This window comes from Tarenaya hassleriana, unplaced genomic scaffold (assembly GCF_000463585.1).
Source record: "Tarenaya hassleriana unplaced genomic scaffold, ASM46358v1 Cleome28, whole genome shotgun sequence".
Taxonomy (NCBI): domain Eukaryota; kingdom Viridiplantae; phylum Streptophyta; class Magnoliopsida; order Brassicales; family Cleomaceae; genus Tarenaya; species Tarenaya hassleriana.
In genome coordinates this window covers 159,779-186,473 of record NW_010966021.1, presented here as the reverse complement: position 1 = coordinate 186,473, position 26,695 = coordinate 159,779, and the positions used below count along the sequence as shown (strand labels likewise).

Genomic DNA, 26,695 nt, shown 5'->3' with positions numbered 1-26,695 from the left:
CTCTATATATTTGGTATATATTGACGATTTGTTTTTTGTTAAAAAACTATAATGTTGTGATGTCGAATCTCTTTTTCGTTATATGATGTGTTATGTTGTGTTTTATGGGATGAAAAAAATATGGTATTTTTCTCGGTTTGTCATTATCGGGTTTGACTGTTTAGGTTTTTGAGCCTATTGATACGATGATATATAGTGTCCCTCTAAAAGTCGCTCGGCACTTAGTCCATCGCTATGACTGATTACTTCAAGAAGTTGAAGCATAGGTAAAAATTGTTTCATTTTTTATTTCTTTTCGAATTTAAAAATTCTTGGACATTTCTCATTGTGGATGAACTTCTTCTTTTTTGAACTGACAGACGATGTTTTAATGCATACAAATGGATATACATTGCTATTTGTATATTTTATTATGACTAAATTACGAAGCGACGATTAGCTTAGCTATGGAGAGATGTACGAATTTCAACCGTTTATAACCAGAGATATGGGAATCTTCAACGAAGTAGAAAAGTTGGTCACCGATCGATTCATCAGAGATAAAGGAGAGTAGCTACTGAAACACGTGGTGTGATCGAACGAACCGGAGGCAAAGGATCCAACACTGAAAAACATGCAGTGTGCCAGAAAAGAATATATATTATCTTTTGGTAAAGTTGTAATATTTGTAAAGAAATTCTTTTTTTTTTTTAATATAAAAAGATCTTCTCATAACTTTTGAATTGTATTCTGGAAAGTTGTAATATTTTTTAGGAGATTCATCTAAAATTGTTTTGTCATATGTTTTATTTTTCTTTCTTGGTAGAACTTGATCATATTTAATTTAATATTTTGGGGAAAAAATAAATCTAAAACACAAACTTTTAGTATCTTATAATATCCGTTGAATTTAATATTTTGTATCTTAATGATCATTGTTTTTGAGATGTTCAATTCACGTTTTAACATTTTAACAGTTAACTCAGTTTTAAGTAACTAAATTCAATTATTTTAAGTTAATATTATTATCAATATAACATTGTAACGTTTTGCAATGTCCAAGTTTTCTAGAACAAAACTTTAGATTGTGTTTTTCTTTATTACAATATGGATATATATATATATATATATATGTATAAATTGTTGTAATATCGTTAGTTAATTCTAACCTACAAATAAAATGGTATATTTAAATTGGTATCTTTATTAATATCATAAATATATTTTTCATTAGAGTTGAAATGGATAAGTAATAAAGATAACATTTTTTTTAATAAATATTTATTTTGTCGAGGTAAACGCTCGGAGAGAGTGATTAGCGGGTGATATATTTTTTGTTTATTTATAATCAATCAAATAATTCAGTAATTAGTTATGTATTCACCGGTTAGGATGACTCTTTTAGGAGAACAATATTTTCAAATACTCTATGTGGTGACTAAATATGGAAAATATATGGTTATATATATATATATATATATATTATTTCTTAGTCGAATTGTGTGATAATGGAATATGTAAATACATATATATATATATATATATATATATATATATATATGGGTAAGTTTTTTATAAATATAAGTTATTGAAATATAATCTTTCAACGCATCTTATATATAGTTCGTTTCACAACAAAATGTACATATTATTTTTTAAAATTAAATCATTTGATGTTCCAATAGATAAAATCATAATTGAAAGAATTTAATGCAAAAAAAATTATTTTTATCAATCAAGGGTACTTGATATTTAGATGGACATGTTGTAGATTTCTAATCACTATAAAAGAAAATTTATGTTCTTTAATAACCAGAAAAGGTTACGGGGCTTTCGACCTACTCAATCCCCTAGGCCCGAAATTAAGCTTTAGTCACTCAGTAAAAAAAGTTATGTTATACATTTATTTTAATTTATCCCCCAATACTTTACAAAAAATAAATGATATAGCTAATTAGATTATTTTAATCATATATTATATTTTTTCCTTATATAAAAAATCTATTATTTAGACTATACTTAATGCAGTCGATGCACGCGGGTTAGTACATTTTCTACTATATTAAAATTGTATTTTATAACCCACGAAAAATCTAAACACAAAAATTATTCACAAACTATTTTTCAAAAGAAATATCATCCCATTATCTATAATTTTGAAAAGAATGACATTTTAATTTAATAATATGAATTATAATTTTTAAACAAAATATTTTATATTTAATTTTAAAACTAATAAATTATTTAAAATCTATATTTATATTTAATTCGTGTGATATATAAGAGTGAATATATTTGTTATATAAACGTAGAAGTTGTGTCAAATCTCTTTTGAAAAAATACATCATCTCATAATTATTCTGATTTAACAATATAAAATATTTTTAGTTCATTTTTTTTTTGAAATTTTTCTTTCGAAAAATAATTCTTCAATCCTTAATTTTATATTATAATATACGAAAATATAAACATAGGCACTATTCTCAATCATTTTTAAAAAAAATAGATATCATTATCTTAATATTTTTAAAAATTATTTATCATTTAGATTTAAGATATGAATTATAAATTCAAAAATAAAATATAATATATTCAAGTTTGAAACTAATAATATTTTAAAAAATATGTATTTGTAGTCCGCGCGATGCGCGCGGGGTTAAAACCTAGTATATATAAAAGTACCGTTCGTGTAACGGGAGAATGACACGTGTACTTTTATTAGGGAAATGAAAGATTGGGTTTTGTTTGTTTTACGAGAGTCAATTGTTCAATCAAAACACATGGCTACATATTCATTTAATTCTCTACTAACAATGTAAATTCTATTAATTTATTTATTTATCATCAATGAGGCGAGATTGATGGAACAAAATCATATGTTCATCTAATAATAATGAATATTTGGTATGACACGTGTCTATTATCGATAAGTTTCCATCAAATAAGAGTAAGATTTTCATTATATAATTGTCTATTTAATTTATTATTATTAGCTTCTATTTATTTACCTTCCATACTAATATATTTTATGTATTTGTATATACACATACATATTTATTTATATTATATATAAATATGATATAACAATCACTTTTTTGGAGTTTCTGGTGGTGATTCCTGCAGAAGAATCGAATATATTTTAACGTTCTTCGTTCATGGCGATAAAAAAAATAGATTTCCGAGATTTTTTATTTTACTTTTTTTATACCGGCATTCACACATTCATTAAATTTATTTATATATTTAGGTATATATACGTATTTTTAACTGTATTACTATCCTTTTAGATTAGATTTCGATATAAAACATGTTTTTGTAGTTTATTTTGTCATGTTTATTTTTATTTTTCAGTAATATACTTTTTATCTGCTTTAAAAAAGATCATCATATTCTCCATATATGGATGATTTAATTTCATTTAATTTGATACATAATTAATCAGAAAAAATGTTTATGTTAAATTAATTTTTATTTTCTACCTTAATTTTTGTGTTAAAAAAATTGGAAATATGTTTTGTGGAATTTGGACATACTCTTTTTAGATGAAAAGATATAGTTTCTTATTTAATAAATTCATATCCAATGTTAGAGAAATTAACGTTAGAGATATATGAATGAATGTAGAAATATTGAGGAAGATGGAAGGATGTTAATGTGTGTCATATTCTCGAGATAAATTATTTTTGTATACCACAACAGGTGCAGTTCATAATATTAGATTTTGTTCTATTCTCAACATACAGATTTGGTATTGTTAACATATATTGGATTTGGTTTCAATATATATATATATATATATATATAAGTACAATTTCTTTTAACGTAAGCATATATATATATATAAGTACAATTTCTTTTAACGTAAGCATGTATATTCTATTTATGTATATATATGTATACATGTATATATGTATGAGTTACACATTGTTTTGGTAAAAGGTTAAATAGTTATCACATTTAGTTATGAAAGGAGGTGGAAAAGGCGAATGAGACACCGCACATGAGATCTCCAATATTTTCAACTCATTCATATATATATTATAGTATTGCTTATGTTTAATTATATTCAACTTAATTAGGATCAATACCCGTATCTATATATAGTCGGTAATATTATTTTGCCTTTATATGGTCATATATATATGTTATATATAGTTTATGGTAATTTAAAAGGATGCGACATCCCGTTGATTCATATTCGAATATTATTAATCTTACTTATATGTGGGGAGAGTTTCATGGAATTTTCCAAATGATTCTTATTTTTCCTTCGTCCCGCCTTTTGTCTGCTTATAGAAACACGTCTTCCATGCTAATTTGTTTTTGTGGACCTGCAAATTGGAATAATTTGAATGATTTTTAGATTTTATGGTCCCAGAGAAACAAGTCTCATTATATTCTTGTTTTATTAAATTGTTTATTTTTGTATATCGAACGAAACATGTGATAATGTGTATAATATATATAGGTTGATATAAATATTTTATGTTGAAAACATGTGAATAAATCAACCAAAAGATATAACACGATGTTTTTTTTTTAATATAAAATTTCAAGATAACACATTTTTCAAAAACATTTTTCAAATACTCATCAATTTATCAAAAGTAAAAATATTTTATCAAATCATAAAATTTCTAAAGATATTCCAATGTTACTCATTTTAATACGTGATTCTATATTATAATCTAAAATTATAATTATAGAAACTATTCAAAATCTTTCTTCAAATATCCCGTTATCTTGACATTTTAAACATTATCATTTAAATTTAAGAATAAAAAATATAAATTCCAGAACAAAATCTAATATATTTAATTTTAAAACTAATAGTGATTTTGTTTACAATTCGTATATATTTTTAATCCGTCAGAATAATAATTAGGATTTTTCACATTGTGCTATCTTGAATTGTTTAAAAAAAATATGAGTTAAACAATATAAATTTATAAAATAAAAAATATTTAATATATTTTAATTTATAATTACTAATTATCTTAGTAAAGTCTATTCGTATTTTTAATCTGCGCGATCCGCGCGAGATATTACCTAGTAAAAATAAAAAGCTGATAAACCAAACCAAAATGTATACACGAATCAAATAAATACGGCAATACATATAATATTATAATCATAACATATAATATATATATACTCATATATAACACCTAATAGACACGTATCTACCCGAGAAAAAAATAAAAATAAATGCCAGTAGAATTCTCCGGATTCCTCCTTATCCGACTCAATGGCCTGTCGGAAATTCGCATTTTCCAAACCCTGAAACCACAAAAGAGCCAAACATATCATTTGGTGCTTAGACTTGTAACAATGCTCACGTGACGATGTAAGCATATATCGGTACCTAAATACGTACATCCGTGAATATCATACACGTATTTCCATTTTGAAGATAAACTAAAAAAATTATATTTGTGGTTAACAAAAATGAATATATATATATATGTGTGTGTGTGTCATGTGTGTGTGTATGTGTATGCTTCATGTCTACGTAAATATTAATCTTGGCACTTTTTGGGGGGAGATAAAGATAGAATACGTACTCGGCGGTTGGGTGACCACGTACGCCACACCACCAAAATCACACGTGCCGGTCCCACGTGCATTCTTGTGGTAGTAACTGTTGAAAGCGTATGAAGCGTGGGCCTCTAACGTGTTAGGATCGTAACACGTGGCACCTGGCTGAATCGGACGGCAGTCAGCCCCTCCTTCTCCACAAGCGTAATCAAGCGCCTTCTGCAACTTCTCCTCCTCCGACTCCCCGTTCGCCACGCACCACGTCCGCGCTTGGCCTCCACGCGCCGCAGTCGGAACCTGCGCCTTGCTCTCGTTGACCGGCGTTGACCTCCCTCCCGCCATCCCCAACGGAACGTCATACACTTTCTCCTCGTTCGGGTAAAACAGCCCGTAGTTTCTCTCCGACGTGGGACCCGGTTTCTGGTTCTCGTTAAACAAAGCGAACAAGTAGACGTTAAGTGGATCCTTCGGCCTTAACGGCGTCCCATTTCCCGTTAACACCCTCTTGATCAGATTACCGTTGTACGCCGCCGCGTTGGCCGCACCGGCTCCGATCTCGTTCTCGTCTCCCGCAGACGGCCATCCAGTCTCCGTTACCGTTAACGTAACGTCGTCGTATCCTATCGCTGACATGGCGGCGTAAACGGCGTCAACTTGGGCTTCGAAGAGGCTGTTATACTTCAACCCATTACCGGAATCTACAGTTCCGGGATTCTCCTTGAACAATGCGTAATCTAACGAGATCTTGTCGGCGTTCGCTGTGTATGCGAAGAATGGGTAAGCATTCACCATCAGATACGACGACGTTTGTCGGAAGAGGTCGAGCATCGGTTTGATAACCGGTTCGACCAATTCCGGTTTAAACGAACCGGCCGAAGGTGGGTACGAGCTTGCCAGCGAGCTGAGAGCTATGGGCGATGAGATCTTGATCGAACGGTCGAGATTGTACTTCATCAGAGAGCTGTGGACGTTCTTCATGGCCTGGACGAGATACTCCGTCGTGTTGTTAGGATCGACGAAGACCTCGTTACCGACGGCGATGGCTTCGATCTGCGTCGCTGGATAATATTCCGTGATGTTGGCTTCGACCCAGTTGTCGGAAAAGGACTGGTCGGCGGCGGCGGAGGAGAGGAGCTCGTTGGGAAGAGCAACGACGACTTTGATGCCGGAATTTGCGAGCGCCGTTAATACACTCTTGTCGGAATCGTAGAGCTTGACTCGGTCGATGCCTTGTTTTTTCAGAAGCTCCACCACCTTGTCGGGCGTCGGAAGATTATCCGCAATCCGGCCATAATTTATACCGACCATACCGGAATCTGAACAAACCGTAATATCAAATAGCGAAGACATCAGACACCAACAAACACAGACAAAATATTGTAAGAAACACGAATGCGCGTGAAAAGGAGTGAGATTAACCTGCAATGGTGGAGGCAATGGCTGAGAAGAGGAGAAGGGAAGAGATCAAGAACTTAGCCATGTTTGCTCCGTTGTCGGCAGAATCAGAGCTTGAAAACGCTGGCGAGGTGAGGTGGGTGGCTTTGTGGGGGGTAGAGAGATAGAGAGAGAAACTTTTCCGGTGACGGAAGAGATCGCTGCCGTATTTATAGGGTGGGTGAGGGTGGGGAAGGTGGGGGAGTGGGATAGGTCCCACGTGTGATGCTGACAACAAAAGTGGAGATTTAACTGTAGATTTGTTCGAAGTTTTCAACTCCTTCAATCGACGATATGTCGGAGTAACTTTTTTTTTTTAATCTCCTCCAAACTTGACCGTTTCATCGTCCAATTTCCTGAAATTGTGATACTTTGTAAAATCGTATAACAAGCCTTCTACATATCAAGGAGCACTATTGCATGGGATCATCATCATCATCAATGTATAACGTACAAAAATATACGTATTTTGTATTATACGTACGTCTTATATGTGTATTTTTTTACGAAGATGAACTCTTTAAATGCTGGCCAGTGCTGGGAAATGACTGTCCATATGGCATGAATGGGGGGATATGTGCCTTTTGTTAAAATTAAAACTCCTCAATTCGAACGTTATAGGGCTCTGCTGTCCAACGTCTCAAATGTCCTGTTTCAATCATTTTGATATTCCCAAAGTTTTTTGTCGTGTCCCTGAGCGTTACCTAATATCCGGGCCCTGTATATATTTTTTATATTTGTAATTGGTAATGAAACCGTGTATTCATTATCAACCAACACCTCCATTGTCCGGATCTATGCAGACTAAAACATTTAGGGGCGGGTGTTTCGATACTTGGTTCGGGTTTGAATTGAGAATGGTTCGATTTAATTCTTTCGATTTTACAAAAATATGTACCAATTGGTTATTATATTATATTCGGTTCAATTCCGATTCGATTTGGTTCTGAATTTTATTAAAAAATATAAATCTTTAAAAAAAAAATTAGTTTTTCGGGGGTTTTTTAACATCGTTTCGGTTCAGTTCGGTTTTATAAAATTCGGTTTTTCTAAAATTAATATCGTTCGAATCGAAAAAAATACCGCATTTTTTGATTCGATAAGATCCACCAAATCGTCCATCCTAATATAATTTCAGCCAAAAATATCAAAATGTTTGATATTCGGATATTTACTGGAAACTCAAAACTCAAAACCGAAAAACGCTTGTGGTTAAACGGGTTGGCCGACATGTCGTTTCTATAACTCTTTATACGGAATCTCGGGATCATCTCTTATTCGAGTGCATTTACACCAACTTTTTGTAGATATATGATTGTTCAATTAAATTTGAATGTCTCGAATATCCAAAATTCAATAATTTTGCACAATTAATATTCTTGCTTAATGTTGGTGCACCAAATTTAACCATAAGGACTATATATATATATATATATATATATTATAACCCCCACAATATTCAAAGCTAAATTTGGTGATGATATGTGAGATGAATTGCTATGAGGTAATTTAGCTACTTAAACACAAACCGTCTATATTAAATAACTGAAAATTTGGTAGAGAATTGGTGCCGATACAAAGAAAATCATGATGCAAGAGTTTGACTTAATTAGACGACGCGTCTTGAAGATAAAACAAAAAAACATCATGGTATAGAACTCCATATCTTGTACGAATATCACACTACACAAGTTTCGTATGTATTGTGTTAAAAACGCTCTAATTATATTTTTTTTATGATAATTATCTTTAGAATTTATTCTAATAATAGAGAGCGAGAAAAATTCAATCTTTATTTACCATTTTAATTTGAATATATAACACAAACGAATCAAATTTGGTTATACATAACTTAATTCGTATTAAATTAATTGAATACAAATTTAATATAAAAATAATGAAAACTGTTAAATATAATATGTTTTAAAAGAATTAAAAAAAATGGAATTTGAACGTGGATAATTAAACGTTTTCTAAAATAAAAAATTGTATATTATTAATAACACAATATTTTGTTATTTTCATTGAAGTCGGCAAAAATAAACGGAGAAAACGGGGGCAAATGCGGCAATAAATTACATAGATAGATGTCAATTCCATATTTGACTTATTTACACCCTTCCGTGACTTTACAATATGAACATCGACATAACTATTTTCTTATCCACCAAGAAAATTTTCAATTTCGGTGGTTGTCTGTATGGTTGATTTGTAGATAAGAAAGAGCTGGGTTTAATAATAATGATGGTGATGATGATGATGATGATGATGATGATGATGATGATGATGATGATGATGATGGGGCAGCGGCAGCCCACGTGTTGGCCCAAATATAATATGACGACCCATTAAGCGGTGTGGGACGACGTCGTTTAGACCCAAAGTCGCCGTTCAGTATCCGCCGTTGGTTTAGAGATCAATGAAGGAATAGCAGCCGTTCGATAGGCGCCCCACGATTCCACTCAGCAATAGTGGAATTGGATTCCATCAGGGAACAACAAGACAAGTCCAGCATCGTTATTCTGTGGATTCGGAGCCGCTACTCTGATCGCGCGAATTTCTCGCTCCGGCGACTTGGTTCCGAAAATCGAAGTTTTCCGGCGAAAATCCTAGGAAGTGAAGATGTGTCAGTTAGCCAGGAAGAAGACAAGAAGCCCGGCGACACATCAATCTCAAGGTCAAAGGCCAGGTCTCTCTTTCAATATTTGGAAGAAATTTTCATTGTATTGAAAAATCAAGCTGTACATGTGTTTTTATACACAAAAGAATAACAAATTTGCTAACAGACTCTAACAAATTCTACAAAGGGTGAAAGGCATAGAGGAATCTGTTGTGAGAACGAACAACATCGTCTTCGACCTCTCGCGTGTTCCTTACTGGGCTCATTATTGCTGAAAGCATAAATGGGCCTGTATCGGGCTTTTAGACTGGGCTTCATATCCGTGATACGCCCCCCTCAAGTCACGGTCAGTAGAAAGAGACTTGACAAATTAAGCCGACTTAAAAGCGCTGAAAACAGAGAGGGCTGCATTTGCTTCGTGAAGAGATCGGCAAGCTGATGATATGAAGAAATATGAAGCATCTTCAGGAAACCGGACTTCAGTTTTTCTCGCACAAGGTGACAATCAATGTCAATGTGCTTAGTGCGCTCGTGAAAAACCGGATTAAAGGCTATGTAAATGGCGGACTTGTTATCGCAGAATAAAGCAGCAGGATTTGAAACCTTGACATGTAGATCATCAAGCAAATGCTGTAACCAAACGAGCTCACAGGTTACATTTGCCAAAGATCTGTATTCGGCCTCGGTGCTGCTCCGAGAGATGGTGGATTGCTTCTTTGCTTTCCAAGAGATAAGAGAATCTCCGAGGAAAACACAAAAGCCAGAGGTTGAACGCCGAGAGTCGGGACAAGATGCCCAGTCCGTGTCTGCAAAAGCCTTCAACGAATATCCGAGTCAGCAGAATAAAAGAGGCCTTGACCTGGATTACCTTTAAGATAACGGACGACACGCTGAGCCACCTTGAGATGAGCAGATGTTGGACAAGACAAAAACTGACTCAGCTTGTGGACAGCAAAGGTGATGTCAGGCCTGGTGATTGTTAAGTACAACAATCTCCCAATAAGTCTGCGATAACTAGTTACATCGGATAAAAGATCCCCTGTGTCCTTACTTAGGCGAGAATTGGGGTCCAATGGAGTGGAGGCTGGTTTTGAGGCAAGCAAACCGACATCCTCAATCAACTCCAAACAATATTTTCGTTGTCCAACAAAAATCCCTTGCCGAGATCGAGCGATTTCCAACCCCAGAAAAAACTGTAATTTACCGAGGTCCTTAATGTGAAATTGTTGACTGAGCAGTGATTTAAGTGCCAGAATTGCTCGGTCATCATTGCCGGTAATGATGATATCGTCAACGTAAACCAACAAAGCCACAAAGGAATTACCAGATGAGCGCACGAACAAGGTATGATCAGCCTGCGATTGAATAAATCCAGCAGAAAGCAAGACTTTGGCAAAAGTGAGATACCATTGCCTCGAGGCATGTCGTAACCCATAAAGAGATTTGTGTAAACGACATACCGCATTCGGAGGCAAGGATTTCCCAGTGTCATCAGTGTATCCGGGAGGCAAGTCCATGTAAATTTCCTCGTCAAGGACACCATGAAGAAAGGCGTTCGTCACGTCCAGTTGAAACAAAGACCAGTTTTTTATTGCTGCAAGAGCAAGAACAAGCTTGACTGTGACTAGCTTTGCAACCGGAGAGAATGTATCAAGAAAATCCACGCCTTCTTGCTGAGTAAATCCCTTGGCCACCAAAGTGCCTTAAATCGGTCGACAGAACCATCAGGCTTCCGTTTAATCCTGTACACCCAACGACATCCGACGGCACGTTTGCCAGGAGGTAAGGATACAATTGACCACGTCCCGTTTTCTGCCAAAGCCTGAAGCTCAATCTCCATAGCTTTCCGCCACGCTACATCAGTCACAACATCCTTGAAGGTTTTTGGTTCAGTGGAAAGGGAAGAATTGAGGATAATGAACCGATACTGAGGAGAAAGACGAGAATAGGTTAGAACCGAGGAAAGAGGGTAAGAAGATGTCGAGGAATTAGGAAGAGGACTGTCGGTGGTGAGATTTAACAATGATAGTCGTGAAGATAGGAGGGTGGGTGTGTGCTTTGCTTTGGACGAGGTGGAATAGGCGAAGTTGAATTTGGCTGAGAGGTAAATGGGCCTAGGTCTGAAGAAGATGGGCTTTGAGAAGAAGATGGGCTAGGCATAAAAGATGGGCTTGGAGAAGGAGATGGGCTATTATCGGTGGAGATTAAAGGGTCATCTCTGTGAAAAGAAGTGTTGTTGCTCGAAGGAAAAATGGGCAAAGGCAAAACACTTGCTGGAAAAACATGGTCAGGTGTAATGGAAATATCAGAGTGAATTGGGAAGATATTTTCATGGAACTCAACATTACGCGAAATGATGATGGAATTTGAGGCAATATCAAGGAGTTTGTACCCTTTGTAGCCTGACGGATAACCAAGAAAGACTGTCGCCCGAGCTCTAGCCGAAAACTTGTGCCGTTCCGAGAGAAGTGTAGAGGCGTATGCTAGACAACCGAAGGCTCTCAGATAGGAGTAATCAGGGGTTCTGTTCTTCAACAACTCATATGGAGATTTGTTGGACAGTAGAGGTGACGGTGTCCGGTTAATCAGAAATACAGCAGTTCTGATGCAATCGGACCAAAGACGAAGAAGGATGTTACCTTGAAACAGGAGCGCTCGAGCCACGTTCAAAATATGATGGTGCTTTCGTTCAACGACAGAGTTTTGCTGAGGCGTCTGCACGCAGGAAAAGTAGTGAACAATCCCTTTCGAATGAAACAGAGAATCAAAGGATAGTTCTAGGGCATTGTCGGAGCGAACTGCCTTAACTTTCTGCGAATACTGCGTTTCTACGAGAGTTAGAAACCGCGGAATAACTTCCAGAACATCATTCTTACGAGCAAGCATATAAACCCATGTTACCCGAGAATAATCATCAACGATTGTCAAAAAGTACTTATACCCGTCATGAGAAAGAACGGAAAAGGGACCCCATATATCGATGTGAATGAGATAAAAAAGAGACTTAGATAAATTGTTGTTTGAAATAAAAGGGAGTCGGCGTTGTTTATATAAATGACAAACACGACAATGGGAGGGAGCATCAAACTGAGAAAGAGAAAGAGTTTTTGTCATTGATCGTAACTTTTTATAAGACAAGTGTCTGAGACGAGAGTGCCAAAGAGAAGGATCAACAACAACCGAGTTAACATGAACAGAAGAAGAAAGAACAGGTTTGAAATGAGACTCAAGAAAATAAAGGTTGTGTAAAAGCTTAGCTCTCCCAATCGTCGACCCCCGATAAAGCTCCTGGATAAGGCAAGAACCAGAAGAGAACAAACAAGAAAGGTTAGATTGACGAAGCAAAGAGCTGACGCTAATGATATTGAAGGTGAAAGATGGGACATAGAGCACATTTGACAATTGTAAATGATCATTCAAGGGCACTTTTCCAGCCTGAGTAACCGAAATTTGGAGACCAGTGGGTAGCGTGACAGTGCTCGGAAGAATAGGAACCAACTTTGAGAAGAGATGTTTGTTGAAACAAACATGTGCAGATGCCCCTGAGTCTAAAATCCAAGAGTTTCGAAAATCTCCTGAGACAGACGCAGCATGACAGACAAAGGCAGAGAGAAAAGGCGATATACTAGCATCAGGATCAGAGGCAGGAGCGCCATGATCAGTGATGGTCGCAGAGGGGACTTTGAAGCGATTGTTTATCCTGGAACAGAGCTCCTGTAGCTGAGTGAGAGACATTTTGTCCACATCAGAACCAACTGAGATAGTCGTCTCTGCAACAAGGTTAGCGAAGTTGGGAGATGACTTGGATTGTGTCTGTCGAACTGGAGCCCGAGAAGAGGGCGAGCCACCAGATTTCGGAGCTCTGTACCCAGGAGGGTAGCCATGGAGCTTATATCACTTCTGTACAGTATGCCCATAGAGGCCACAGTGCGTACAGAGAGGACGTTGCTTGCCTTTGAAATTTACAGCAGAAACAGCCGAGGCAGAATCCGGAACGGGTGAGGCAGAGGTCTGAAAGATGACAGCATCCGGCGACTTGGAAGATCTGATCATTCGCTGCTGCTCTTGCTGGATTACAAGGTTGTAAGCTGTTTGAAGATTAGGAGGTGGATCCATGGCGAGAATGTGACTACGAACACTTTCGAATTCGTCATTGAGTCCGAAAAGAGAGTCAATGACGAAATCTCCTTCATTTTCATCGTTCCAACGCTTTGACAAAAGGCAAGTGCACCGCCCACAGGTGCAAGAGTGATTCGCCCGGATGGATTTGAACTCCTTCCAAACAGCAAAAATAGTTGTGAAGTAAGAAGCCACATCCATGGAGCCTTGACGAAGATCACGTAACTTTTGCTTGATTCGATACTTCCGCGGGGCATTGCTCTGCTGAAAGCTCTTGGCAAGGAACAACCACATTTCCCGAGCAGTCTTGGCATACAGCATGCTATGGGCAATGTGCTCAGCCACAGAGTTCATAATCCAGCCACCAACAATGGCGTTGTTATGAACCCAGAAGCGGTAAATGGGATCTTCTTCAGCAGGTATCGGCAGAGAACCGTCGACAAAGCCGATTTTGTTCCGGTCCTCAAGAGCCATCCGAAAAGATCGAATCCAGGAAGGGAAATTAGCAGCTCCGATCAGTGGTTTGGTGACGAGAGTCATTCCACCATTGTCGGAGTTGGAGAGATAGTAAGGACTATCAAAATCGGGGCTGAAAGTAGCTTGAGGAGCCACCGCAGCAACCGGAGGAGTGATCGTAGGGGTTTGTTCCGCCATTGAAGGAAAGAACAAGGAAAGGAAATAGGAGAAGAAACGAAAAGAGCGATCGAAAAAAAAAATCAGAGAGAAAGCTCTGATACCATTTCAGTATTTGGAAGAAATTTTCACTGTATTGAAAAATCAAGCTATACATGTGTTTTTATACACAAAAGAATAACAAATTTGCTAACAGACTCTAACAAATTTTACAAAGAGTGAAAGACATGGAGGAATCTGTTGTGAGGAACGAACATCATCGTCTTCAACCTCTCGCGTGTTCCTTACTGGGCTCATTATTGCTGAAAGCATAAATGAGCCTGTATCGGGCTTTTAGGCTGGGCTTCATATCCGTGATACTCTCTCTCTCTCGCTCTCCCATTTTTCTTATTTAGGGTTTCTGGGTGGATTTGATTCTGATTTGACGTCTTTATATCGTTTCGTTGTTTACGAGAGAAAGCAAAACACACGTGATTGCATGTTTTTTTTGGATAACCGAGTGTTCCGTAACAATGCCCAGTCGCGGTCGGGTCAGTCATGTGATTGCATGTTTACTTGAACTGATTGTTAAACAAGTATCTGGGTCTACATCAGTATCTCCTGTCCTGTTTGTTCTTGTGTTGATGAATTGATATAGCTGTCAGGTAGACAATAATTTTTGTTATATAGAACAGAGGTGACTGTTTTAGTGGAATTCAAATGGTTGAATCGCTTGGCTCGTCAAATTGAAAGCATTTGTGGAATAGAGGCTAAAACGAATAGGTTGATGCCTCAAACTAGAGTTATTTGCCGATGAATTGATAGATTCTGTAAAAGGATTGAGAAGAGTTGTGTCTAGTGGGTTGTGTTCATACTCTCATGAATATTTTCTTTCCAAATCTCGGTTGTCCATAAATTTGATTCTTTTTCCCATCTTGGGATAGGTTGTGTGACGGGTAACTTTCTTCGTTCATCTGTTCCGTGTTAGTGGTCACGGGTTCGGGTCCCGAACCCCCTTTGTGCACCGGACTGCCTTTGTTCTGGTTTATTGGGTATGTGCTCTTCTCCTCTTTTAAAGGGTCTTGCAAAAGGAAGATGTTACCTATCATTGTTGTCATTGTACAGGAATGTTGTTAGCAAAGGCTACTTCATGTACTTATATACAGAGACGGCATTGAATTTATTTTCTTGGTCGGGAGAGAAGCACTCTACTGAAAAAGCTGACCGGCAGTCTGTTGATACCAACTCAATTGCTTTCTTGTTTGACGGGCGTCGTCTCCGTGGGGAGCAGACTCCCGACAAGGTTCGGTTTATCTCTTTTGATTCCACCATTTAGACTCTCCTTCTCTCACAATTTCAACTGCAATGGCATTTCTACTAGCCCTAATCTTTGATACTACAGCTTGAGAGGGAAGACGGTGATGAGATCGATGCCATGCTTCACCGAGGTTCTATGGCCTGATAACAATTTTCTAGGGTTCTTTTTTTTTCTGTTATTGTTTGATGTAAATGGATATCATTGGACAAAATGTAGGATTTGCAGGTCAGTTGTATAGCCCTTCGGTTCTACATTTTTGAATCATTTGTGTTATTCACATGCCAATCCGGTTCGGTTTGATGTATAATCCATTACCATAGCTTTGTTCAAGATCGGTCACGCTTAGAGACGGAACAGGTAACGGCGTCAACTCCCCCGTCACTATACCGTTTAGGTTTTCAGATACCTGCTTTCTCTCAAAGTCAAGGTCAACGGAAAAACCTGCTTGCTCGTTTACTTGGCGGCCAAGTTTACTTGGTGCTCAAGTTTCACGACAGTCGTATAAGTGACCGTTTTCTACGTTTAACTTCTCCAAAGACCCTTCTCTTTCTATGTCTCTCTCCCCGACAACGCTGGAACTTTCTGTTACTTGTCCTGCTGTAACAATGGTGGAATCATCTTCTTCTTTGTCTTTGTGGTCGGATTTACCTCCGGAGCTTCTGGACTCTGTTTTCGGCGGCCTATGTAATCTCAAAGACATCCTTCGTTCTTCCTCCGTTTGCTCCTCTTGGCATTACTCTGCTTCGCTCGTTTACCATCGCAAGTTCGTTCCTTCTCTCGCCGTGTTCAATGGCCCGACAGACAAAAAATTTCGAATCTTGAATCTTTTAAAAGATCCTACACATGAAGAATCCGATCGTTCGGAATCAGATTTCAGAGTAGATTCCGATATCTGGTTTTGTGGTTGTACAAGAGGTTTTTTACTCGCAATCGGTGTTTCTTTTCCCTACCAGGTCCACTTAATAAACCCATATACAAAAGCGATTTCCTCTCTACCCTCGTTGTCGCCATTGGAGGATGTTCAACAGTTGCTTCAGTTCCAAGAAATCTCCCGAGTCTCGGGAATTTTGAAAAGTTTCGTCAAGAAAGCTGTTTCTTCTGCAATACCTTCAAACCCAGACTGTATTGTGATGATAATATACAGTTTCGATCGGAACCCTACAAGGTCCACTTAATAAACCCATATACAAAAGCGATTTCCTCTCTACCCTCGTTGTCGCCATTGGAGGATGTTCAACAGTTGCTTCAGTTCCAAGAAATCTCCCGAGTCTCGGGAATTTTGAAAAGTTTCGTCAAGAAAGCTGTTTCTTCTGCAATACCTTCAAACCCAGACTGTATTGTGATGATAATATACAGTTTCGATCGGAAACTAGCGCTCTGCAGACGCCGAGATAAAAACTGGACAGATTTCGAATCCGTTCCAGGGATCTCATCTATAGATGACATCGTGTTCTACAATGGTATATTTCTCGCCATCGACAAGATCGGAGAAATATACAGCTGTGAACTTAGCCTTGATGATGCTCCAAAGGCCGTACCGATGGGAAGAGCCGCGCCCTTTAAGTACGAGCCGTGCAAGAAATACTTTGCCGAGTCGGTTTCCGGAGAATTGTTTCTGGCCCTCAAGAAACTAGAGTACAGCGACGAAGGCGATTCCACGACGTGTTTTGTGATCTATGAACTGGATTCGGACACGGGAGAGTGGAGAGAAGTGAGGAGCTTGAAGGGGAAAGCTTTGTTCTTGAGCTCCCGAGGTCTGTCAATGGCGGTTTCGGCGGGAAACCCGGGATCTAGTGGAGGGTTCGTGGAGGAGAACTCCGTGTACTTCACAGATGGCTTAGGAATGTCGGACAGTGTGGGCGTCTTTGAGTGGGAGAGTAAGCAGATCAAGAAGCTTTATCAGCCGAGTTCTTGGAACTCTCAGTTGTTTTGGATAACTCCTGCATATGCGTATTGAAAGTACATTTCTGCATAAGGGAAGTCCGGAAGTACATTAGGATACATCAAATAATAATTAAATAAGATATATTACCAATATTTTTCGTGTGTATATATATATCTTAGGATATGAGATAACGAAATTAAGGATATATAAATTGTCTGAGAATATTAGGATAATATTGTAATATCTAGAGTTAATTTTATTTTTATATTTAAAATGTTTATATTGATTAAATAAGGTATAATATGATTGTTTTTCTATAAGTATAAATATTTTAATCTCTATAAATATTGTAACTGGCAAGTTTCTAATATTTTTTCGTATAGAATTTCAATTTCCCAAAGAGATATCACTAAATTAGGCTGAAACATATCGATGCTTTCGGACATAACTCCCTTTATTGGGCTCGAAACAACGTTCCCTTTGTTTCAATGTAATTTGAGCTGAGATCCACGACACTTTTGTGTTGACAGGTGAAACATCGTGTCGTGTTTTTACCATTAAACATCGTGTAGTTTTGAGGGAAATTATAAAAACATCGTGGCGTTCTTCGAAAAACTTGCGAGAGCGCCCTTGTTGGTCAGACACGTAAGTGCTTTTAGGTCTCTCTCTCTTCTCGGTCTCTCTTTCTCTCCCGACAACTGCCGGAATGGAGACGAGCACCGGAGATCTACCGGAAATCGTTCGGGAGCTGGAGGAGTTAAAGGCAAGCAAAGCCGACATCGAGCGGCGAATTTCGACCCTCGAAGCGCAGCTCCGGGAGACGGCGGTTGCGGACGCCGTATCTAACGGTCACTGTTGTCCCACGTTGTCGGCGGTTGATTCCGACCTCGTCCATGGCTTGTCTCCGGACCAGATTTACCGTTACAGTCGTCATCTGCTGCTCCCTTCATTTGGAGTTCAAGGTAACCAGCGAGCTTTTGCAGATTCAGCTAGTTTTATGCTTTTGAAGGGCTTGATTTTGTTTCGGTGGACTTAAACAAGCAACAAATTGCCAATTACGAAGCGAAACTAACTGATGATTTTGGTTGCTAATGGACAAAAAGTGCTGTTTTTCATGTGCACTTTGTGATTCTTGGTGGTTATTCTTTTTTAAGTCGCTAGAAGACTCCGTCTTTGATACACGAGCTTTACATCAACACTAGGACTGCTTCATGAGGCTCTGAGTTTGAACTCAACGTAGTGACATTTGAGACAATTTGTTGGATTCAATTGATGTCTCGTGATGGGTTTGACTTCATTTTGTTCTAGAATAGCTAAGATTTCCTCTGTGACTTCAAGACAAGCAATATCTTGTTCTTTGTTGTTGTCTAGTTCTTAGGAATTGATCAGTGTAAATCTATTTTCTGCTTCTCGGATCACTCTCTATTGATCCGTGATATGTTCTGTCTGATTGTAGGGCAGTCAAACCTCTTGAAGTCTTCGATATTAGTTGTCGGAGCTGGAGGGCTGGGTTCACCAGCCTTACTGTATCTTGCAGCATGTGGCGTGGGTAAGATTTTAGACTCTTAACATAAAATCTGATGACTTATTTGCTGAACCAATCTGATTTCCCTTGATTCTGTTCTTCCTCTTGATTTGCTCCTATAGGCCGACTGGGTATTATTGATCATGATGTTGTGGAGCTCAATAATATGCACCGGCAGGTATAACTTTTCTCGGCTATTTTTTGCATTTGGGGCTAGTTGTCTGATATTATTTGTTGCTTTACTCTTTTCTCTTGATTGATTTTCTTGCAGGTTATCCATACCGAACGATTTATTGGTCTGCCCAAAGTAAAATCTGCTGCTGCTGCATGTCGCTCGTAAGTCCAAATCCTGCAAGTAGATATTTAAGTATGCAACTCTCCCTCACATGCAAATTTACCTTTCCATGCTACATTTCTGATAAGCAAATGCCTCGTCTAATATGGCGGTTTTTTTTTTCTTTTTGTTTTTAAAATGGCAGCATAAACTCCACAATTAAAATCGTTGAACATGTGGAAGCTCTGTCCACATCCAATGCTTTGGAAGTCTTCAGCCAGTATCCTTTATATACTAAGCTCTTCAGTTTTAGCCTTCTCAAATCAAGTATGGAATGTTATAAGTTTCCATGACTGCTTAAATTTTCGTAGATACGACATCATAGTTGACGCAACCGACAATCCTCCGAGCCGTTACATGATCAGTGATTGCTGTGTGCTGTTGGGAAAGGTATAAATCCATCATCTAATCTAAGCCCTCGTTACTCGTTATTCACTTAGTAGTAGTAGTCTCTGTAATTTTTTACTACTTCTGAGTAGAATCAATCACCATATTTCTGTTTTATATGGATTCTTCTATGACAATGTTGCCTGTCTGCTTGATGTGACTTATGTTGGGTATGCAGCCTCTGGTGTCAGGTGCTGCACTTGGAATGGAAGGACAGGTAATTTAAACATGGTGATCTACTTTTTTGTTTGAATGCTTTGCAGATGTTTAATCAGGACATGAAACACTAAAGTGCCGCTGTTTTATTTTTGCATACAGCTTACTGTCTATAATTACAATGGAGGCCCATGTTACAGGTGCATGTTTCCAACCCCGCCGCCTTCTATGGCGTGCCAGAGATGTGCTGATAGCGGAGTTCTTGGAGTAGGTACATAAATTGGGGGGGGGGGGTGTTATTCGGTAGAGCTCTGCTCGTACATTTACAATCTTGTACTTAGTCTCCTCTTTCCTCGTTTTTCTCAGTTCCTGGAGTTATTGGCACTCTCCAAGCACTAGAGGCAATCAAAATAATAAAGTGGGGGGGGGGGGTGTTATTCGGTAGAGCTCTGCTCGTACATTTACAATCTTGTACTTAGTCTCCTCTTTCCTCGTTTTTCTCAGTTCCTGGAGTTATTGGCACTCTCCAAGCACTAGAGGCAATCAAAATAGCAAGTGTTATCGGTGAACCACTCTCTGGACGGATGCTTCTTTTCGATGCATTGTCTGGAAGGATCCGCATTGTAAGTTTTACGGTACCTTTCTTCCTTGTTGGTCTCCTCCTCGATGTGAACTTATCAAGAACCGTGTTTGTGCAGGTCAAGATCAGAGGCAGGTCGGCCCAGTGTACTGTTTGTGGAGACGATTCTGCTTTCGACAAGCAGTATTTCAAGGGTTTCGACTATGCAGAGTTCACCCAATTCCCTCTATTTGTGGTATTTCTCCCGGAAATCCTTCGGTATCTTCGTTTCTGCTTCGACAAGAGTCTCGTTTTTCTGAGAAGGCGTAACTCTCACCTGCATTACTGTCATGGGCAGGGACCGTTGAAGTTAAACCTGCTTCCTGCAGAGTCAAGAGTGAGCAGTAAAGAGTTCGGAGAGATTGTTCAAAGGGGTGAACCGCACTTACTAATCGACGTTAGACCCTCTCATCACTACAAGATCATCTCTCTTCCGGGATCACTCAACATACCTCTTGCAAACTTAGAGGGTCGGTTGCACGAGCTCACTTCAGCGCTGGAAGAAAAGGCTGGTGAGGTTAAGACCGGGTCTGGCATGGGTCCGGGTCTCTACGTCATTTGCAGACGTGGAAACGATTCACAGAGAGCCGTGCAATATCTCCGTGAAGCGGGTTTTGACTCGGCTAAGGACATCGTAGGAGGTCTGGAGTCATGGTCGGCCGATGTTGATCCCAACTTCCCGACCTACTAGAAAGAGAGAAGTGCGTCAAGATTGCAGCGTGGAAATCAATGCTTGGCCGATCAAAGCTCCACCTCTGTGTTATGTCACCCCAAACAGAGGAAACGGAATGAATGTAAGGAACAAGGATGATGAGACTGAATCTGTGCCAAGTACTTGTGCCTTTTTATTATGTTGTATATAGCGATGGCAAAATTATCGTAAAGTGTATCTGCGGATATCCGATTTTATGGTATTCGTCTTAATTGAAATTCGAATCCGAATCTAAACCTATAAATGTGAATGCGGGTAATAAAAATTTTTAAAATGTGTATGTACTAGTGATGGTAAAATGAGTCAGGTTCGTGAGCCAGTTTGCGGTCGGTTCGCAGCGAGTCCGAGTCTGAATCTATCCGGACTAATTCGGTCGGCTCGCGAGATGGTATTAAAAAAATATTAGGGATTCATACCTTAATTTTTTCATTTCTTCTGTTTATATAACAAACTAAAATTCATGATATATTGATGTTGGTGTATATTTTTTGTTATATTTTAATTTTGTTGGTGTATGACACTTTTTATGTTGCTTTGGTGATGTGAGATTAGATTTTTTGTTATTTTTTTTTAGGGAAAATCTCAAAAAAAACACTGAACTTTACAATTTTGAGAAAAAAAACGAAAAAAAAACACTGAAATTTATTTTTTGTCAAATAAACATTAAACTTTTTAAACGAATCTAAAAAAACACTGAACTTTTTAAATGATCCAAAAAATACATAAACTTTTCTGCGATTATAAAAAAACACTGAACTTTTTTAGTGATCCAAAAAAATACATGAACTTTTTTCGATTGTAAAAAAAAACTAAGTAAAATAATCTGACGTGTTTGCATCTCATTGGGCCACGTCACTCATTTTGTTTATTTTGACAAACGTAGAAAAGTTAAGTGTTTATTTTGTCAAACTTAAAAAGTTTAATATTTATTTGATAAAATAAAAAGTTCAGTGTTTTTTTTTTGTCAAAATTGTAAAGTTCAGTGTGTTTTTTTGGATTTTCTCTTTTTTTTTTTATTTAGATATGATTTTATGGACTGTTATGTTAAATATTTTATGATATATTGAATGAGTTCAAATTATTTTTATGTACACTTCAAATTATTAATTTTCATGTAATTTTAAAATTTTTTCATATAATTAGATAAAAACAGGTTGGTTTGTGAGCCGACTCAGAACTCGAATAATTTGGTTTGGATCAAAGTTTTTCTATTTCGTAAAAAATGAATCGAACGAGTTGAATAAAAAATGAGTTGGGTCGAGTCGAATGAGTCCGAACTAACCTGTTTTACATCACTAGTATGTACATGTATCTGATTAATATTGCTATAAACAATTATACTGGTTTATAACATTTTCATAAAATGAACTGTCTTAAGTTAAGATCTCTTATTTTTTAACATTATCTTACAAATAATAAAATCATTTTTATTCATCTCTCGCGTACTCTTTTTATCTCAATTCACCTCTCTATACTATAATCACAACTTTATTTTTTTTTAAATCTATAAATATTATTAAATCCAAATATTCAGGAATACTTGTACCTCGAATACTCGTAATCTTTAAATTCGAGTGCAAATCATAAAATGAGATTCCCGAACACAAATCCAAATACTCCGGATATCCGATATGTAGCCATCCATCCCTGTTTGTATCCATGCCCAAGGAAAAAAAAAAAAAAAAACCAAAACGAAGTTGATTAACTTGAAGCTTCACTGTGGGATCTCATAGAAATACGAACAATATGAAAAGCCAAGGTCCTTCAAGAATACAAGTCAAAGTCTATAAAGCATTTACGTTGGGTTGGGGGATGAGAAGAAGTAACCCTCTGTCTGCATTGTGCAATCATTTCTTCTCATCCTCTTGGACCTCTTGCTCGTTGTAACGGCGTTTGAACTTAGCGATCTGACCAATGCTCTCAGCCATTTGACGCTTAGCCCTAAAGTGGTAGACTTTACCAGTATGGTGAATCCTTGTCATCATGACATGCATCAATCTCCCGCTCTGCGTCACATACGATATCCATTGCATCTGTGGGTGTATTCCTTTCTTCATATCCAATCCGACGAATCTGCAAACAAAAAACCAGATTATATTCTCTCTACGATTTCTCCTCTCGTGTTCTTCATCAGAATCGTTCAACGGATCTCCTCGTGAGGAGTAAATAAACAAAGGAAACCATTCATTACTCGGTTTCCACTTCTACACAAAATGAACATGCACAAACATACCCCGGAGATGGTTAGTCCGAAAGGCGTTCAAGCCAAGCATTTGTCATAGCTGTCCAGATTATCAAAGACAAAGAAGGACTAGCAAAACATTTGCAAGCTTGGTTCCGCTTTTCGTAAAAAGGTTGTCTTTAACTAAATAAAACTTATTCAAAAGCTAGACCCTTTGGGCATACAAACACGGGGAGTTCACCGAAATCGCCGTGCCAAGACATTCATTATGAACTTCTAATGAATGGACAAATGAGCATTATGACCAGAGGGGTCAGATCATGCGATAATCTGACATTGATTAACAAAGCAATGTCCAATGCAAGCAGGTCAGAGAAACAAATCCATTGTAAGAATGTGTGATAAAGAAATCAAATTTAAAGGCACCCAACCCACAACTTGAAAGAATTCTTACCCAGCTCATCTGTCTAGCCTCTCACTCATCACTATACACATCATATCTACATCCAAAACAAGCATGACGAGGATTGGATCTCTCAACTCGATGACGATAACGAGGAAATGTTGTCGAACACTGGACAAAATTTTCAATTTGGGTACCAGAAACTAATGGGCCTATCAGGGTTACGATACTAGCCTTTTTTATTTCTCACCGGAATTCTATCGAACAACCTAATCGCATGTTATCACTCAGCACACCCACAGCACGATCTTGATGAATTAAGACCGACCTTAATCCACAAAGCTCCAAAGATAAGTTTTCTTTAATCGAAACGGATGATTTGGATCCTCGCACAGCAGAATCGAACAAGACAAAAAGCCTCTCGAAAAAACTCCAAAGGAAGAGTAGCCAAACCTCCGACCGGAGACATCCAGATAGAAACGAGGGAGACAATAAGACAGAGAGAGAGATGCTTACGCTATGATCCTAAGGAAGGTGCTATTTTGATATTCGAAGCTTCAGAGCTCCGTGCAGCGACGTCAATGGAAGACGGAGGAGTCAAGCTAGTTCTATGCTCTTCTTAGGCTTTTCCTCTCATGGATCAGATTTAGGCCCAATATAAAACCCACTAAGCGCTATGAATGGACCGGGCCCCAGAGAAGGATAAATATATTTTTTATTTAAAATAAATAATTACTATGAATACATTATTATTCTATTTAATAATAAATTGTATGCATTATATGAGTGCTATTTTTTTTAACACGACCACCACATAATCAAACAAACACAAACGCAAACACAAAGGATACAATTGTTTGCTTATTTAGGCTTTAGATTATATTTACTGAATCCACCGACTGAATATCCTAAATGCATTGAAAAATTCTGGAAAATATGATAATATTATCAGTGTATTAAAGATTCGAAAAGATTAGATAATACGAAGAAATTCACTTTGTCTTCATTTTTTTATAAACATTCTATCTTCATTTCAGAACAATAACATGTTTTTCTTCTGCGAAATCTTATATATATATATGAATCCCATGTCACGAATTCATTAGAAGTACGGTACTTTATTTCATGTTGGTACGGGCACAAACAGTTAAGATTATTACTTGGCATACTTAACGACAGTCTAGACAGCAATATGGAAACGTTTGCTGTTCCTTTTATTCGTATAAAATAAAAAGGTAAAATTCGAAATCAATTCTTGATTTATGCATATATATACCCCTCAAAACATTGTTGAGAAACGGCCCAAAATCTTAATATATTTTAATAATCAAATCATTTAGATCATATATTAATAATGAATATATAGTTTACTTCCCCTCTTGCATGTAGGGGTTCTTTTTTTAGATCAAGCGTAGTTGCAGAGTCCGTAAACGCAGAACTCGCCGACCGGACAACGGTGGTTGCACTGACCGCAGTGGCGTTTGTCATAAGCCAAGTAAACGCACTGACCGCGACAACACGTCTGCGAGAACTTGCACTTGTTCTGGCACGACCCGCAGTTCTTGTCGTCGTAGGACAAGTCCACGCACTTGTTGTTACAACACGCGGTTGCGTTCCCGCCATAATTGCTGCATATCTCTGGGTTCTTGTGGCAGTGGTCCGCAGCGTTTGGATTCCTAGGCTTCTCCACTTGGGCCAAGAATCTGCTCGGCTTCGGCTCAGGATTCAAACGGATCTTCGTTTCTTGAACGTCGTTCTTGACGTGACGATCTACAGCGGTTGTGGTCATGGTTGTGATGATTGCGATTGCGATTGCGGTTGTAACCGCTATCGCCACGAGAAACTTGATGAGTGCCATTATCGTTCGTTCGTTCTAAGCGTCAGAATGCGATCAAGCGTTCAAGATTTCCTTGAGAGAGAGAGAGAGAGAGAAGAAGGGAGAGAGATTTGGTGGGGGAGGAGGAGGGTGGACTTAGGGTTTATAGCTGAGTAGAGTTGACGCGGGAAACGTGGTAAAAAGGTGACGGAGGGTTTCAAGCGATCGATCTTCTGTTTTTGTTTATTTATCAATCAAATGAATCTATTTATTTTTCTTATTTGACAAAAAAAACGGGTTTATTTTCTACTCAAACGACGTGATGTAATCACGCGTATGCATGCATGTACTGGTTGCGGATGATACGTAGTAAATATTAGGAAAAGACGATAATGCCCTCTTCAATGAGTACAGCATTTGTACAATTTGTTATTTTACATATTATTCACTTTACCTCCTTTTTTTGGTTTGCAGTTGATTTACTTTATATGTCGTTATAGCATATACACATAATTAAACAATTAAAATCTTAAAGAATTGAACTAGTTAGTGACAAAAATAATAGCTCGATTTTTCGGATTTTTTGCCTAAACCGTTATAATGAAATGGAATTTACACCCTTATTCAAATAATTATTTGTATCAATTTCCATGTGTCATTTAAGAAAATTGTAAAATATTTTCGATAATGGGAATTTGAAACAATCCTTGTGAAAGAGTATATATATATATATAAGGTGAATTAGATGGTTAATGGTTAGTCAAAAAATAGATGGCCATTTCAAGTGGGGGCAAAATGGACATTTCAGTATCAAGACAGATACGTTGAGCATGAATCAAGCTCCTCATGGGCCGACCTGAGATAATCCAGGCGATTTGTGAGGACAAGCAAAGGCGCCTAGATATTATATTATATTATATTATATTTATATATATATATCTAAATTAAGCAAAATTGAACCTACACAGCTTCTCCATTGGGCAGCTTGGTGGGCCAAATAATATTATAAATTAAATTAACAATATATATATATATATATATATATATATATATATG

General features: G+C 37.5%; 4 protein-coding genes and 2 long non-coding RNA genes across 8 annotated transcripts; 3 read left to right on the top strand and 3 right to left on the bottom strand.

Moving 5' to 3' along the window:
- Positions 1-5,078: 5,078 nt before the first annotated feature.
- On the bottom strand, positions 5,079-7,097 carry LOC104817678 (glucan endo-1,3-beta-glucosidase 12). Its single transcript, XM_010546931.2, has 3 exons — positions 6,937-7,097; positions 5,544-6,833; positions 5,079-5,259 (listed from the first exon to the last, which is right to left on the bottom strand). The coding sequence occupies exons 1-3, from the start codon at positions 6,995-6,997 to the stop codon at positions 5,225-5,227; spliced, it is 1,386 nt and encodes a 461-aa protein (XP_010545233.1). The 5' UTR covers positions 6,998-7,097; the 3' UTR covers positions 5,079-5,224.
- Positions 7,098-9,240: 2,143 nt separating this feature from the next.
- LOC109116846 lies at positions 9,241-15,918 on the top strand. 3 transcript variants are annotated; one of them, XR_002024429.1, is made up of 4 exons: positions 9,246-9,640; positions 15,247-15,354; positions 15,428-15,605; positions 15,705-15,918. It is a non-coding gene; the product is annotated as an uncharacterized LOC109116846 (long non-coding RNA). The 3 variants fall into 3 exon arrangements; XR_002024428.1 differs by having other exon boundaries at positions 9,241-9,640; positions 15,428-15,918; XR_002024430.1 differs by having other exon boundaries at positions 9,243-9,628; positions 15,428-15,918.
- A 208-nt stretch (positions 15,919-16,126) lies between these two features.
- LOC104818104 (putative F-box protein At5g55150) lies at positions 16,127-17,607 on the top strand. The gene is made up of 2 exons (XM_010547563.1): positions 16,127-16,742; positions 16,814-17,607. The coding sequence occupies exons 1-2, from the start codon at positions 16,172-16,174 to the stop codon at positions 17,575-17,577; spliced, it is 1,335 nt and encodes a 444-aa protein (XP_010545865.1). The 5' UTR covers positions 16,127-16,171; the 3' UTR covers positions 17,578-17,607.
- A 529-nt stretch (positions 17,608-18,136) lies between these two features.
- Positions 18,137-21,474, top strand: LOC104817676 (adenylyltransferase and sulfurtransferase MOCS3-like). Its single transcript, XM_010546930.1, has 11 exons — positions 18,137-18,467; positions 18,962-19,054; positions 19,153-19,208; positions 19,302-19,366; positions 19,510-19,584; positions 19,676-19,754; positions 19,930-19,968; positions 20,070-20,178; positions 20,412-20,530; positions 20,606-20,722; positions 20,825-21,474. The coding sequence occupies exons 1-11, from the start codon at positions 18,212-18,214 to the stop codon at positions 21,215-21,217; spliced, it is 1,401 nt and encodes a 466-aa protein (XP_010545232.1). The 5' UTR covers positions 18,137-18,211; the 3' UTR covers positions 21,218-21,474.
- Positions 21,475-22,708: 1,234 nt separating this feature from the next.
- On the bottom strand, positions 22,709-24,430 carry LOC104817675. Its single transcript, XR_772553.2, has 3 exons — positions 24,340-24,430; positions 23,038-23,311; positions 22,709-22,885 (listed from the first exon to the last, which is right to left on the bottom strand). It is a non-coding gene; the product is annotated as an uncharacterized LOC104817675 (long non-coding RNA).
- Positions 24,431-25,011: 581 nt separating this feature from the next.
- Positions 25,012-25,754, bottom strand: LOC104817674 (stigma-specific STIG1-like protein 1). The gene has a single exon (XM_010546929.1). It carries the CDS (start codon positions 25,679-25,681, stop codon positions 25,229-25,231), a length of 453 nt encoding a protein of 150 aa, XP_010545231.1. The 5' UTR covers positions 25,682-25,754; the 3' UTR covers positions 25,012-25,228.
- Between the last annotated feature and the right edge of the window lie 941 nt (positions 25,755-26,695).